The sequence below is a fragment of the Oncorhynchus kisutch genome, linkage group LG10, assembly GCF_002021735.2.
Source record: "Oncorhynchus kisutch isolate 150728-3 linkage group LG10, Okis_V2, whole genome shotgun sequence".
NCBI lineage: Eukaryota > Metazoa > Chordata > Actinopteri > Salmoniformes > Salmonidae > Oncorhynchus > Oncorhynchus kisutch.
This window is the reverse complement of record NC_034183.2, coordinates 60,179,719-60,192,591: the sequence shown is the minus strand read 5'-3', so window position 1 is coordinate 60,192,591 and position 12,873 is coordinate 60,179,719. Positions and strand designations below refer to the sequence as shown.

The 12,873-nt window shown below is 46.4% G+C and overlaps 1 protein-coding gene across 3 annotated transcripts in view; it reads right to left on the bottom strand.

The window, feature by feature from the left end:
* Positions 1 to 2,105: 2,105 nt before the first annotated feature.
* LOC109898615 (myosin-10) overlaps positions 2,106 to 12,873 on the bottom strand; it is a 63,161-nt gene continuing 52,393 nt past the window's right edge. For 2 of the 3 annotated variants that reach the window (XM_031834383.1, XM_031834380.1), the window contains exons 18-40: positions 12,210 to 12,331; positions 11,810 to 11,879; positions 11,415 to 11,575; positions 11,149 to 11,257; positions 10,856 to 10,987; positions 10,248 to 10,454; positions 9,953 to 10,090; positions 9,717 to 9,840; positions 9,453 to 9,624; positions 8,445 to 8,802; positions 8,096 to 8,302; positions 7,900 to 8,004; positions 7,198 to 7,350; positions 6,799 to 7,047; positions 6,451 to 6,663; positions 6,060 to 6,272; positions 5,761 to 5,922; positions 5,491 to 5,619; positions 5,155 to 5,367; positions 4,749 to 4,957; positions 4,360 to 4,468; positions 3,912 to 4,084; positions 2,106 to 3,807 (exon numbers count right to left, since the gene is read on the bottom strand). In XM_031834383.1, coding sequence (XP_031690243.1) covers positions 3,651 to 3,807; positions 3,912 to 4,084; positions 4,360 to 4,468; positions 4,749 to 4,957; positions 5,155 to 5,367; positions 5,491 to 5,619; positions 5,761 to 5,922; positions 6,060 to 6,272; positions 6,451 to 6,663; positions 6,799 to 7,047; positions 7,198 to 7,350; positions 7,900 to 8,004; positions 8,096 to 8,302; positions 8,445 to 8,802; positions 9,453 to 9,624; positions 9,717 to 9,840; positions 9,953 to 10,090; positions 10,248 to 10,454; positions 10,856 to 10,987; positions 11,149 to 11,257; positions 11,415 to 11,575; positions 11,810 to 11,879; positions 12,210 to 12,331 — 3,885 coding nt within the window. In that variant the 3' untranslated portion in view covers positions 2,106 to 3,650. The remainder of the gene's footprint in view (positions 3,808 to 3,911; positions 4,085 to 4,359; positions 4,469 to 4,748; positions 4,958 to 5,154; positions 5,368 to 5,490; positions 5,620 to 5,760; positions 5,923 to 6,059; positions 6,273 to 6,450; positions 6,664 to 6,798; positions 7,048 to 7,197; positions 7,351 to 7,899; positions 8,005 to 8,095; positions 8,303 to 8,444; positions 8,803 to 9,452; positions 9,625 to 9,716; positions 9,841 to 9,952; positions 10,091 to 10,247; positions 10,455 to 10,855; positions 10,988 to 11,148; positions 11,258 to 11,414; positions 11,576 to 11,809; positions 11,880 to 12,209; positions 12,332 to 12,873) is intronic. The other variant, XM_031834381.1, reaches the window with a different exon arrangement.

Here is a 12,873-nt window from a genome sequence, read left to right as displayed (position 1 = left end):
AAGCTGCCCTACACCACCATCAAGCTGCCCTAGACCACCATCAAGCTGCCCTAGACCCCCATCAAGCTGCCCTAGACCCCCATCAAGCTGCCCTACACCACCATCAAGCTGCCCTACACCACCATCAAGCTGCCCTACACCACCATCAAGCTGCCCTACACCACCATCAAGCTGCCCTAGACAACCATCAAGCTGCCCTAGACCACCATCAATTATCCCTACACCACCATCAAGCTGCCCTATACCACCATCAGACTATCCTAGACCATTAGGACATCACGCTGGCCTAAACCACCTAGACACCAAGCTGCACTAGACCACCAGAACACCAGGCTGCCCTAGACCACCAGAACACCAGGCTGCCCTAGACCACCAGAAGAAACAGCCTACACCACAAAGCATGTACCCACTCTAGGCCATCTACTGTATGTTTACAATTATATAAATATAAAACATCTCACCGACCGAGTGCAATTAATGTTCTTTTACTGTACATGGTAGTGAATAAATGTACCTACAGTGCATTTAGAAAGTATTCAGATCCCTTGACTTGTTCCACATTTAGTTAAGTTACAGCCTTATTCTAAAATGGATTAATTATTTTTTTCTTCTTCTCATCAATCTACCCCATAATGACAGCAAAAACAGGTTTTTAGATTTTTTTGCAAATTTATCAAGACAACATAAAGCTAAACTATCACATATACATAAGAATTCAGACCCTTTACTCAGTACTTTGTTGAAGCACCTTTGGCAGCGATTACAGCCTCAAGTTTTCTTGGGTATGACACTATAAGCTTAGCACATCTGTATTTGGGGAGTTTCTCTCATTCTTCTCTGCAGATCCTCTCAAGCTCTGTCAGGTTGGATGGGGAGCATCGCTGCACAGCTATTTTCAGGTCTCCAGAGATGTTCAATCAGGTTCAAGTCCGGGCTCTGGCTGGGCCACTCAAGGACATTCAGAGACTTGTCCCCAAGCCACACCTGCGTTGTCTTGGCTGTGTGCTAAGGGTCGTTGTCCTGTTGGAAGGTGAACCTTCGCCCCAGTCTGAGATCCTGAACACTCTGGAGCTGGTTTTCATCAAGCATCTCTCTGTGCTTTGTGCCATTCATCTTTCCCTCGATTCTGACTAGTCTACCAGTCCCTGCTGCTGAAAAACATCCCCACAGCATGATGCTGCCACCACCATGCTTCACCGTAGAAATGGTGCCAGGTTTCCTCCAGACATGGCGCTTGGCATTCAGGCCAAAGAGTTCAAGAATCTTGATTCTCATAGTCTGAGAGTCTTTAGGTGGCTTTTGGCAAACTCCAAGCGTGCTGTCATGTGCCTTTTACTGAGAAGTGGCTTCAGTCTGGCCACTCTACCATAAAGACCTGATTGGTGGAGTGCTGCAGAGATGGTTGTCCTGGAGGTTTCTCTAATCTCCACAGAGGAACTCTGGAGCTCTGTCATAGTGACCATCAGGTTCCTGATAGCTCAGTTTGGTCAGGCGGCCAGCTCTAGGAGTCTTTGGGGTTCCAAACTTCTTCCATTTAGGAATGATGGAGGACAATTCCTTCAACCTCATGGTTTGGTTTTTGTTCTGACATGCACTGTGAACTGGGACCTTATATAGACGGCTGTGTGCCTTTTCAAATCATGTACAATCATGTACAAGTATTTCTGTTTTTATTTTGTATACATTTGCTACAATGTCTAAAAACCTGTCTTCACTTTGTCATTATGGGGTATTGTGTGTAGATTGATGATTTTTTAGATCCATTTTGAATAAGGCTGTAACATAACATGTGGAAAAAGTCAAGGGGTGGGAATACGTTCTGAATGCACTGTATAAGAGGCAATCTCTATCATTCATTCATGTTGCGTAAAAAGAGGAAATAGTTAATATTACAACAATATTGTGTGTCTGTGCACAGTCTATCTACGCACTCCCTCAGGGTTTTAATATAACCACAAATACAATGAAGTAAGGGAACAATGAATGGCAATGTAACATAGACCATACATCACATATCAGTTTGGAGACAGTCTTGACCTACAACTACTGTGGGAAAGACTAAGAGGACATCAATGTGTTGCACAAGAAATATAGAAGAAAAAAAATATTTTCTATAATGGATGTGTTTATTGGTCTTTTACAACAGCAACAAAAAAAGTCTAGAAATACAAGAAATAAAAGGAGATGATGAATACCTGGTCGTCAACAGCCAGTCCACTAATAATAACAACCTTCAGGATGTTAAAGCTTTGAACCCAATGAAATCCTACTTTCTGCCTGGCAGACAGAAGGCTCCATAAATCATTCTGTAATAACACTGGTTCACACCAACACGATGAGAAAGGTGCTTATGGTATAATATGACACTAAAGCTATGAAACTGGTTCAAACACGATACACTTTTTCCCCTCATGTCTTTATTGTCTTTCAAAAGAAACAGATAAACCTTTTTCCCCCCAATTTGTTCTGGTTTAAAATAATAATAAAGACCTCAAATATGTAATTAGTCATTTACAAAATGGTCATTTATGTTTAACATTTAATAATCAAGGCATCAACAAGTGTGCATATTCAAATTGATCGATTGCTCTTCCCTGAACCACTGAATTAAAACCAACGCTCTAACACTCAATAAAACATGAATTACCCTTCTGTAAATCATGCGAATATTATTCAGCCATTTGTAATGTATTGAAATTAAGGTGACACGAGATGTCAAAGAGACCTTTTTGAGTTAAGTATTTTGTACATGGTACAGAAAACATAACTGAATAGCCAGAATTATACATAGCAATATTATAGTATGTCAAGCACACATTTGGGCTGTCTTCCTAAAAAAAGGGCCTTTGCTCCAAGTCTGACAAACCTAATTCCACACATTATCGTACACCACTTAAAGTAGATTGATATGTCAAATATAAAATGGTGGGTTATTGGACAAGGTTATATTGGTAAAGTTAACAGGGTCTTTTGCTGGTCATATATATATAGGGGGAATGCTGAGGCAACATGGCGTGGTACAATCTAATTTACTACAAACCTGCTACTATTAGTGAGTTATTCACATAGTTATTTTTATACTAAACTAAGTGGATTGCAGTATCTCTATGACAGTGGTGGTTTTGATGAAAACATTTGGTGGGATCATCATTTAGGCTACCAATTAAAAATAATTCCCTCGCTTATGCTGTGCTTTGTTTTACATTTCCTGGTCCAATACTGTACAATCATGAAAGACACATGTTTTTACCGACTTGTGTGCAGTCGTCCACCTGTGTGCCAGTAAACCAGCTGAAATGACAGAGGTTAATTCTAGCAAGAGGGCTGTTTGATTCTAATGGCTGTTCCAGGGAAGTAGCTTAACATAATTATGGTAAACTCCTGCTATTTGTTTTCGAGTGCCTATGCACACTCAGACTCCTATGCAATTTAAATGCACTTTTATCTGCAATTGATGTTAAAAACGAATCCAAGGCTGGATGTGCGGTATATTCATATAGAGGAGATGATGGATTTGCTTGGCCCTGCAGCTTGCCATAGAGGGGTAAGGCAGAGTAGTGGGGTCCACTGCTGGTGTCTGGGGTTAGGAGGACAGGGGTAAGGTTTGTGGGGGCGGAGGCCATGCTGCGTGTGGGCTTAAGGGAGACCGTCTACTCTGGTTGGGGAGCTGCTGGCGTCTCGTTGGCATTGGCGTCCGTGGTCTTGTTTTCCACCTCATCGTCGGATAGGAGGTCGAGCGATGTTCCCTCCACCTGCAGCTGACGCCTGCCTGAGCGGCTGGAGGAGAAACTGATGGGGCCTCCACGCCTGCAGGGGACAGAGGGGGCCAGGAGAGGTATTATTAACGAGGACCATCAATTTGGCCAATATACACATCTGTTTGTGTGTGTGTGGGGGGGGACTCTAAATACCTGAGTCGGCTCTTGAGTGTGTTGACCTCACGGCTGAGACCCTCGCTGCTCTCAGTTGCATCGTCCAGCTCCCTCTGCAGCTTCCTGCGGTAGGCGTTGGCACGTGTGGCCTCCTCCTCAGCCTCCTCAAGCTGCCTCTTCAGCTGCTTCATGCGAGAGTTGGCCTTCTCCATCTGACCCAGCCAGGAGTCACAACAGACATCAACAATGATGAACAGTCAATACTAATACTTACCATACTCAGCAGTCCTATGGTCCAGTGGTTACTGGAAATAACCTACTCTAGGAAAGACTTCAATCTTAAATCTTCACACCTATCCAATCCTGGCCCACCTTTGCAAATATCTATAACTCAAATGTCTATGTTAATTTGGTTAAGTCTCCCAAAAAGTTACATATTGTAGCTTTAATATCTGGGACGTCCAAACTTCCGTGACAAGCTCCTCACCTGTTCCTTGTACTGGTCGGAATGGCGGCGCTCGTCCTCCACCTGCATGCACACCTCCTTCAGCTTCTTCTCTGTCCGTCTCACAAGCTTATTGGCCGCTGCTCGCTCCCTGATAGGAGGACAGAGGAATGAGGTCATAGGACAGTTAGAGCACCACAGGAACCGCACTGTAACAAAGGCTGTCAGTCATAGATCTTCAAGTACATCTCTTAAGATTGCTTTTGACTCATTACATTGATCACATTAACATTTAGATCACATTCAAGAACCTCTCTTCCAACGGGCTGAGCTTGTTCTAAGGCCCTCATGAACTCCTGAGTCTTGGTCTCCTATTTCACCTTGTCTAATAAGATATGGAGTTGTTATAAGAGAGTTGCTGTGTTTCTCACTTAGCCTCCTGCTCCAGCTGCTCCTCCAGCTGCAGTATCTTGGCCTCCAGGGCGGTGATGGAGGCCTTGAACCGGCTCTTCACGGAGCCCTCCAGCTCGCCCAGCTTGGCCCGCAAGTCCTTGTTCTGCCTCTCCAGCTGCTGGCGCGCATTCTCACTCTTCTGGGCCATGCTGCGCTCTGCCACAAGCTCTAGGGTCAGGGTGTCCACCTGGGGGAGGAGAGGGGGAAGAGAGAGGTGGAGAGAGGAAAACAGGGAATGAAGGAGAGAGGGGAAAGTGAGAGAGAGATGAGAGTACTTATGGTAGGGCTGAATAATGGATTGTTCCCTAAAAGTCAGAAGAACAAGGGTAGTATGATTACAATGATCAAGTCTGCATCCTGAAAAAGTTTCCTCCTGGCTCATACCTGCATGGTGGTCTTGCGGAAGCGGTCATTGAGCAGCTCCATGTTGCCCTGTTCCTCCTCTAGTTCCTCCTCCAGCTGAGCAATGCGAGCCTCCAGCCTCCTTTTCTCATCCATCAAGGCAGACTTGCCCGAGGTGCTGTTGGAGATCTCATCCGCTAGCTCATCCCGTTCCTGCTCTGCGTGGCGCCGCGCCCTCTCTGATGCCGCCAGGTCCTACAGGGCAGAGATCAAACACAGGTCACCATTTCTCACTGTAAGACGAGCCAGTCTAGACTACAGGAAACAGAAGACCAAAACACAGAGTTATGACAGGAGCAATACTACAGCCCACTGTACCTCATGCAGCTGGAGAACCTCGGCCTCCAGGCTCTTCAGCTTCTTCTCATTCTCCTTGGATTGGGAGAATATCTCATCCCGAGAGGCCCGGGCGTCCTCCAACTCCCTCTGGTAGTCTTTCATCTGGGACTGAGGGAGAAAGTGGAGATATATTTTGGTCAATAATGGGATTAGATATATATATATATATATACACACACACACACACACATTTTTGAAATTGTATTTTTATTTGTCTTGTCTGTTCTACAGACAGTGTGAGTTTATTACCTGCAATTTGCGTAGCTGCTTGATGGCTTCGTCACGGGCCTTGTTGGCGCCCTCTATCTGTCCCACCATGTCCATCAGGTCCATCTCCAGCTTCTTCTTAGCAGCCACGGCCAGAGCTCTCTGCTTCCGCTCATCCTCCAGCTCTGCCTCCATCTCACGCACCTGAGGAGACCAGGACAGACCAGGTCAGAGGAGGGGAATGGGATGGTGTACATTCTCTGAGAGTATGACAACATATTGTTCCTGGAATTTTTTCACACAATTCTTGTTTGTATGGAAGTGATGTGTCCTCTATGCACCTGTTTGACAAGCGCCCTTTTCTTCTCGTCGTTCTGGTCGTCTCGCCCTGCCAGGTCTCTCTCGTACTGGGCCTTCATGGCCTGCATGTTGACCTCCAGACGCAGCTTGGCGTCCTCCGTGGCCTGCAGCTCGTCCTCCAGCTCCTCCAGCTGAGTCCTCATCTCCTCCAGCTGCTGATCCAGAGTCCTCTTGGACTTCTCCAACTCATGGACCTGGACGATGGTAGAGAAGATACTTTGAGGTGATGCTATTTGGAATGAACTGGCTTTTAAAGTTTAGGTTTAACCTAGTTTATTTCTGTAGGATGCAGAGCAGTCCATCTGAAAACAACAGATGCAAACCATTCTGCCCTCAGCTGAACAAAACACCAGTATTCAGTGCAACACTCACGTTCTTGCCCACGTCGTCCTTGGAGCTCATCAGGTCCTCCATCTCACTCCTCAGCTGCTTGTTGAGTCTCTCAAACTCTTCCTTGGCCTCCAGAGCCTCCTCCAGAGCCCGGGCCAGAGACAGGGACTTGGTCTCCTTCTCCCTGGCTTCTGCCTCAGCCCTGTCCTTCTCCTCAGCGTAGCGTGCAGAGATGTTCTTCTCATCAGCCAGCAGCTACAACACAGGGTAAAAACTGACTTACAGAGGGACAATGTCCACCATCTATCTACACAATGCCATTCCATACTGTGCTCTAAGACCAAGCCAATTTAGCTACCATTATGGATGGCTTAGAGTGATCAGTCAAACCTGGTCAAACTTCTTCTGCTTCTTCTCCAGGTTGGAGACGATGGTTCTCTGGTGGTCCAGATCCACCATGAGGTCGTCCAGCTCCTGCTGCAGGCGGGTCTTGGTCTTCTCCATCTTCTCAAAGGCGATGCCCTTCTCCTCCAGCCTCAGGGTGGCCAGCTCCATGTCCTTCTGCAGCTTCCTCTTCACCTCCTCCAGACCCTCCACCATCCCCACGTCATCCTCCAGCTTCTTCTTGGTCTCAACCAGCTACACATACATAAAGTTTATAATGGTATGATGCTCACTGAAGGATGGCTACAGTAGGTGGTAGATTGTTATGGTGATAACATCTGTATTGCAGTTAATGTGTAATATTATTTGAATAGATACAATTCAGCTGTAAGGCGCTGTATTGACCTGGGCCTGCAGTGTGCACAGCTGTTTCTCCAGGTTTCTGCGCGCCACCTCGTCCTCCTCCTGCTGCTCCTGCAGGGTGCTCTTCTCCTCCTCCAGCTGGCGGATACGACTGCTCATGTTCAGCTTCTGACGCGTCTCTTCCTGGAGAAGCTCCTACACACACAGACAGAGAGAGACACAGACATGGAAACAGAATGCCCCCTCCTCTTAATGTAAAATGCCCAATACACCCATTTTTATATCAAATAATTTCTAAGTAACAATTAAGTACTTTATTGTAATAGATTTCCATTAAAATGGGCAAAAATTGCTTTTAGCAAAACACAATTTTTCAAGCAACAATTTCAGTGGGACTGTCTGGAAGTGGGGAGGGGAAAACTGAAAACTAGCTGCTATTGGCAGATAGGTTTGGATCTCCCTTTGTTATTGGTCTATGAATCAGTTTACCGCATGGCGATGTCACCATGGAAAGCCGAAACTCCCACGCATGCAAACCTGCTGATTAGAAGGACTTGCTGGTTGAAAATACAATTTATGCAACTACCAGGAAATAACACTGATCAAATTTGTTCAGTGTTAGTTTCATCAGCTGTTGTACAATATGATATAAAAGGCAGGAAAAACAAGATTTTGTCTGCACTGGGCCTTTAAAATAAACATGATGTATTCCTCTCCGTTGAGAGGTTGTCCAGTCTAGCTCACCTGTGTGTCCTGCAAAGCGCTCTCCAGGACAGCGGAGTCTTTAACCAGCTTGATTCCCTTCCTCTCTGCATCTTCCAGCAGAGCAGACACACTGTCCAGCTCCGTCTGCACACACAGCAAACAGCCCAGTTGAGAGACCATCACCAGCAGAGGTTAACGTGTGTGTGTGTGTGTGCTGCAAATGGCCCTCTCTCACCTGTAGTTTGTGGGAGCGGTCAGCCAGCTCTCCCTTGCCCTTCTCTCCCTCTGTGACCCGGGCCATGAACTCCTGGAGCTGGGCCTCCAGCTTCTTCTTCTTGTGTTCTGACTCCGTCTTGGCCTGCTGCAGCCCCTTTACCTCACTGACCAGCTCCTTGTTGGCACTCTCTGTGCTCTGCTTGTTCTTCTCCAGGTTGACCTTGAACTGGACAGAGACCAAGAGATATTACAATAGGAATCATGCTCAGACAACACATAACATTTAAAACAGAGGAAGTACTACCTCAACCATGTGAAACATTTTCTCTGACTAAACATGACCATGGGGTTGTTGTGAAGCCACCCACCCTTTTGGCCTGCTCTAGCTGCTCAGACAGCTCCTCCAGGGCTGTGGAGTGTCTCTGTCTCATCTCCTGGATCTGGGCCTCGTGGTTCTTGGTCTCCTCGTCGATGGCCTTCTTCAGCTCCGTCACCTCCTGCTCACGCTTGGTCCTAAGCTCCTGCTGGGCTGCGGTGGTGTCCAGGGTGTCCTCCAGCTCAGTCTTTAAGGCCTCCAGTTCCTCACTCAGATCTCTCTTGAGCTTCTCAGCCTTGTTCCTAGAGACCTTCTCTGATTCCAGGTCTTCCTGCAGCTCTGCCAACTGGGCCTGTAGCTCCCGTACCTGCTTCAGGGCGTTGTTCTTCTGGGTCACCTCCTCGTCTCCCCTGACACACACATTTTAAATTATTTATTAGGATGCAAAATACAACATTGTCGTACAAGTACAAAGGATCCCAAATAGTCAGGCCTATGGTTGGAGAGTTGAACTAAGTTACTATGCATGTATTTTCCACTGGGTGGCAGTATCAGACAATATATCCTGAAATAAACACAGTTACCTTGTTTCTGTCACTACCATTGAGAATGTGAGTTGGTCCTGAAAGAGCAGAGTGTTTTTAATGGCCAGTGTTCAACACAGACTAGACGTGGGGCCAACATTTACACATTCCAACCCAGTGAGATCTGCTGAATAAATAGCTGCTGGGTGGTCTGGTCAGCACTGTTTTCATGACGAGAGGGCATAAAAATGGTAAATGCTCATAGGGTTTTAATAGTCAGATTACAAGATTACCGGTGCAAGTCTGGCCAACTGTAGACCTACCATTGTTAAATATGGCATATAAAAAGACAGGTGTTGAGACAATTAAAATAGGAGGAAATTTGATGACGGCGCTACACAGCTATGTGATAATTACTTCAGTCAGAGAATCAGACTTCCTCGCAGTCAAACACCTTCCAATTGCAAAAGACAGCTGAACTACATCTCCAGGTGGCTTCCATCCAGCTTTGGCCTGTCAGTCTGTCAGTCTGTCACCTGGCCTGTATAGCCTGCAGCTCCTCCTCCTTCTTGGCCAGCTGCACCCTGAGCTCCTCTATCTGGGCCTGCAGCTCAGCTATCTGGTCCTGCAGGTCTGTGGTCTCTCCATCCAGCTTCCTCTTGGCCTTCTCCAGCTCCTGACGAGTCTTCTCCTCCTTCTTCAAACGCTCTGAAGGGAGAAGGGAAGGAGACAGATGGTGTGAAAGTGTCTGGACTCACTACCTATAACTAGTGAGACCTTGTAGGTAAGAGGACACCTACCTTCCAGGTCCACCATCATCACCTCCTGCTTGTTCTTTGTCTTGCCCAGGTTCTTGGCCTTCTCCTCCTCCTCAGTCAGCTGGGACATCATCTCATTGACACGGTCATCCAGGAGCTTCTTCTCCTGAAGGGGAAAAGAGGATTCCGGTTGTTTATAATGATAGTAAAGTCCAGCAGCATAATGTTAGTAAGGTCCAATATTTCTCAACCCTAGACTGCCTTTCATCTCCACTCACCTTCAGGAACTTGGAGTTCTGGTCCTCCAGGAGCAAGATGTCCTCCTCAAATTTCTTCATCTTGGCCTCGGCTGTCACCTTCTCCAGCTGCAGCTTCTGCCTGGCAGCCTCCTCCTCATCCAACTGCTCCTCCAGGTCCTGGAAGAAATAAAATCACAGCATTTATTAAGAAGATAACTGGTAGAAATGCTTTGGGTCCACAGAAAATGTATTCTCTGTCATAAAACATGTGCAACCACTTCCATGTTCAAACTTCTCAAGCTTCCACTCTGCAGCCTCCATGTCTCATCAGTACCTGGATGTGAGACTGCATCTTCTTCTTCTCACTTTGCAGGCCCTGGGTCCTCTCCTCCTCCTCTTCCACTCTAGACTCCAGGTCATGAAGGATCTCCTCTAGCTCCTGCTTCTTAGCGGCCAGACGGGCTCTCATCTCCTCAGCCTCGGCAAACAGCTCCGTCTCAGCCTGCAGCTGCTCCGCTAGGATGTTCTTCTCCTCAATCAGCTACACAATGCAAACATGGGCATAATGGACTGAATGGTACAATGCGGAATTGAAGTTCATAAAGTATGATCCTTAGGGTCTACACTCTTAGAAAAACATGTTCCAAAAGGTAGGTAAAGCCCTTTTTGGTTTCAGGTAGAACCCTTTTTGGTTTCAGGTAGAACCCTTTTTGGTTTCAGGTAGAACCCTATTTGGTCTCAGGTAGAACCCTATTTGGTCTCAGGTAGAACCCTCTGTGGAAAGGGTTCTACATGGAACTCAAAAGGGTTCTACCTGGAACCAAAAAGGGTTATTCAAAGGGTTCTCCTATGGGAACAGCCAAATAACCACTTCACGTTCTAGATAGCACCTTTTTTTCTAAGAGTGTAGTCCACTGTAGTTGGTGTGGACTGGACACTGACCTGTGAGTGCTTTCTCTCCATCTCCACCAGTTCTCCCTCCACCTTGGTCTGCTTCTCCTTCACCTTGACAAGCTCATCGTCCTTGGCCTGCATCTCCTCCTCCTGCCTGGTCACCTGCAGCAGGGGCTTCACCTGGGGGACAGAACACAGACCTGGGGTCAGCCACTGTTCAAACGTAGATGACTAGGAGCCTTATCATATAGCTCTATAGAGAGACGTAACAATGCTGGTGTTACAAAGACAGATTAGCCATATACAGTAGATATAGTGTACTGTAATGGAGACATGCCCACCTTGGTAAAGAGTCTCCACCACTGCCAATGCTTCAGCTTCAGGTAGGCAGAACAGTTTCTCTGAAGCACCTTCAGACAATTCAGTTGCTGCTGCTTCTTAACAAATGCCCTGTCAGGAGAGAGAGGGGAGACGTGGTCAGACATACTGACCAAGAAGGTCAAAGGAAACATATATCTGTGGCATCTTTCTGTCCTAAGAAGTGTTGTAGTGGTCACGAAAGGAAGGAATTGAGGAAAGGTAAGGCCATTACATATAGAGAACTCACTTGCGGGCCAGGTATCCCCGGCAGACAGACTGGAAGTAGATGATGATGTCCGTGATCTTCAGGTCTCTCTCCTCCTCCAGGTGAGCCAGCACTCCAGCCCTGAAGAAGATCTTACTCTGCCCAATCCTGAACAGGTTAGGATCCAACTCCAAGGCTCGGATCTGGAGTGAAAATGGGTCATAGATTTAAATCCAGGGAAGGAAGGCCAAATCATAATAAACAGTGTCATTTAAGCGATGCCCTATAAATACTAAGGAAGAATCATGTCATGGGTGTTTATGAAGTCGATATACATTTAACATGCTTACCGTGCCCTAGCTTGTAAAAGGACAAAGAGCCTCTCCCAAGTATTCAATGTGCTAAACACAGTAAAATAGTGACACACAAATCCTCACCATTCTCTCACAGGCTTGCTTGCCATCCATGAAGCCCTTGGGGATGGCGTTGGGGGTGAGGATCTCATACCTGGCAACAGAGTGGACAAGAATGTGTAAAGGCCCTGGGTCATTACACCACACCTCCATGTTGACTAAGACCAGGGTGTGAGGAGAGACGTGAGAGGCCTCAGATCTTACAGAAGCCTCACTGTTCAGAAATAGAACGGCTCCATGAGATAATCAAAGCACAATACCCAGGGCAATGGGAAACCAATGCCACTTTGTCCTGTATAATCTCTCTCTCTAAAGTAAACACAGGAACTTAGCAATTGGGTTGAAATACATAAATAGGCTGTATGAGGTATGAGGTGCGTGTATGAGGTGCGTGTATGAGGTGCGTGTAAAATGAATACAGTACCTCTGTCTGAACTCCTGGAAGACGATACGGTTGGGGAAGCCCTGTCTGCAGATACGGATCCCCTCCAGAACACCATTACACCTCAGCTGGTCCAGAACCAGGTGGGGGTCTAGCTTACCAGCCTGTAGGGAGGGAGGGGCATTGAAGTGAGAGGTCAGGGAGAGATACAGTACAGTACCAAACTTCATGCAAAGAAGATTATTCTAAACTAATAGCAACTAAATGCTGTTACTGTTCATTCACCTTTTAAAATTTCATCCAGAAAATGTTTTATAGGGAAACAATGTTACTTCAAATATATTTGTGTAATATTATGCAAAATGCCATTCTACAATTAGGATTGCATAGGGACTAGACTAACTACTTCACACCAAAACACATTCACACCAAAACAACCAGTGTTTATATCCTCTTCTCCATCCATACCATCCATTTATGACAGTCATTTGTGGTTGCGCTGCAGAAACAAGCGTGTCTAGTCTAAATCCCCTGGAATACATTAGGGAACACTTAACAGGCACACATAGCCCATAACTCCCCACTCTGCTATTGTTTCATTTCCAGCCTTCCATCTGAGCTGTTGTTTATGGAGGCAGAGGGCCCACTGAGGCCTGGTAGCAGAGTGTGTCTCCAGGGGTTCTGGTGGGTAGTGTGGTGGCTGTAG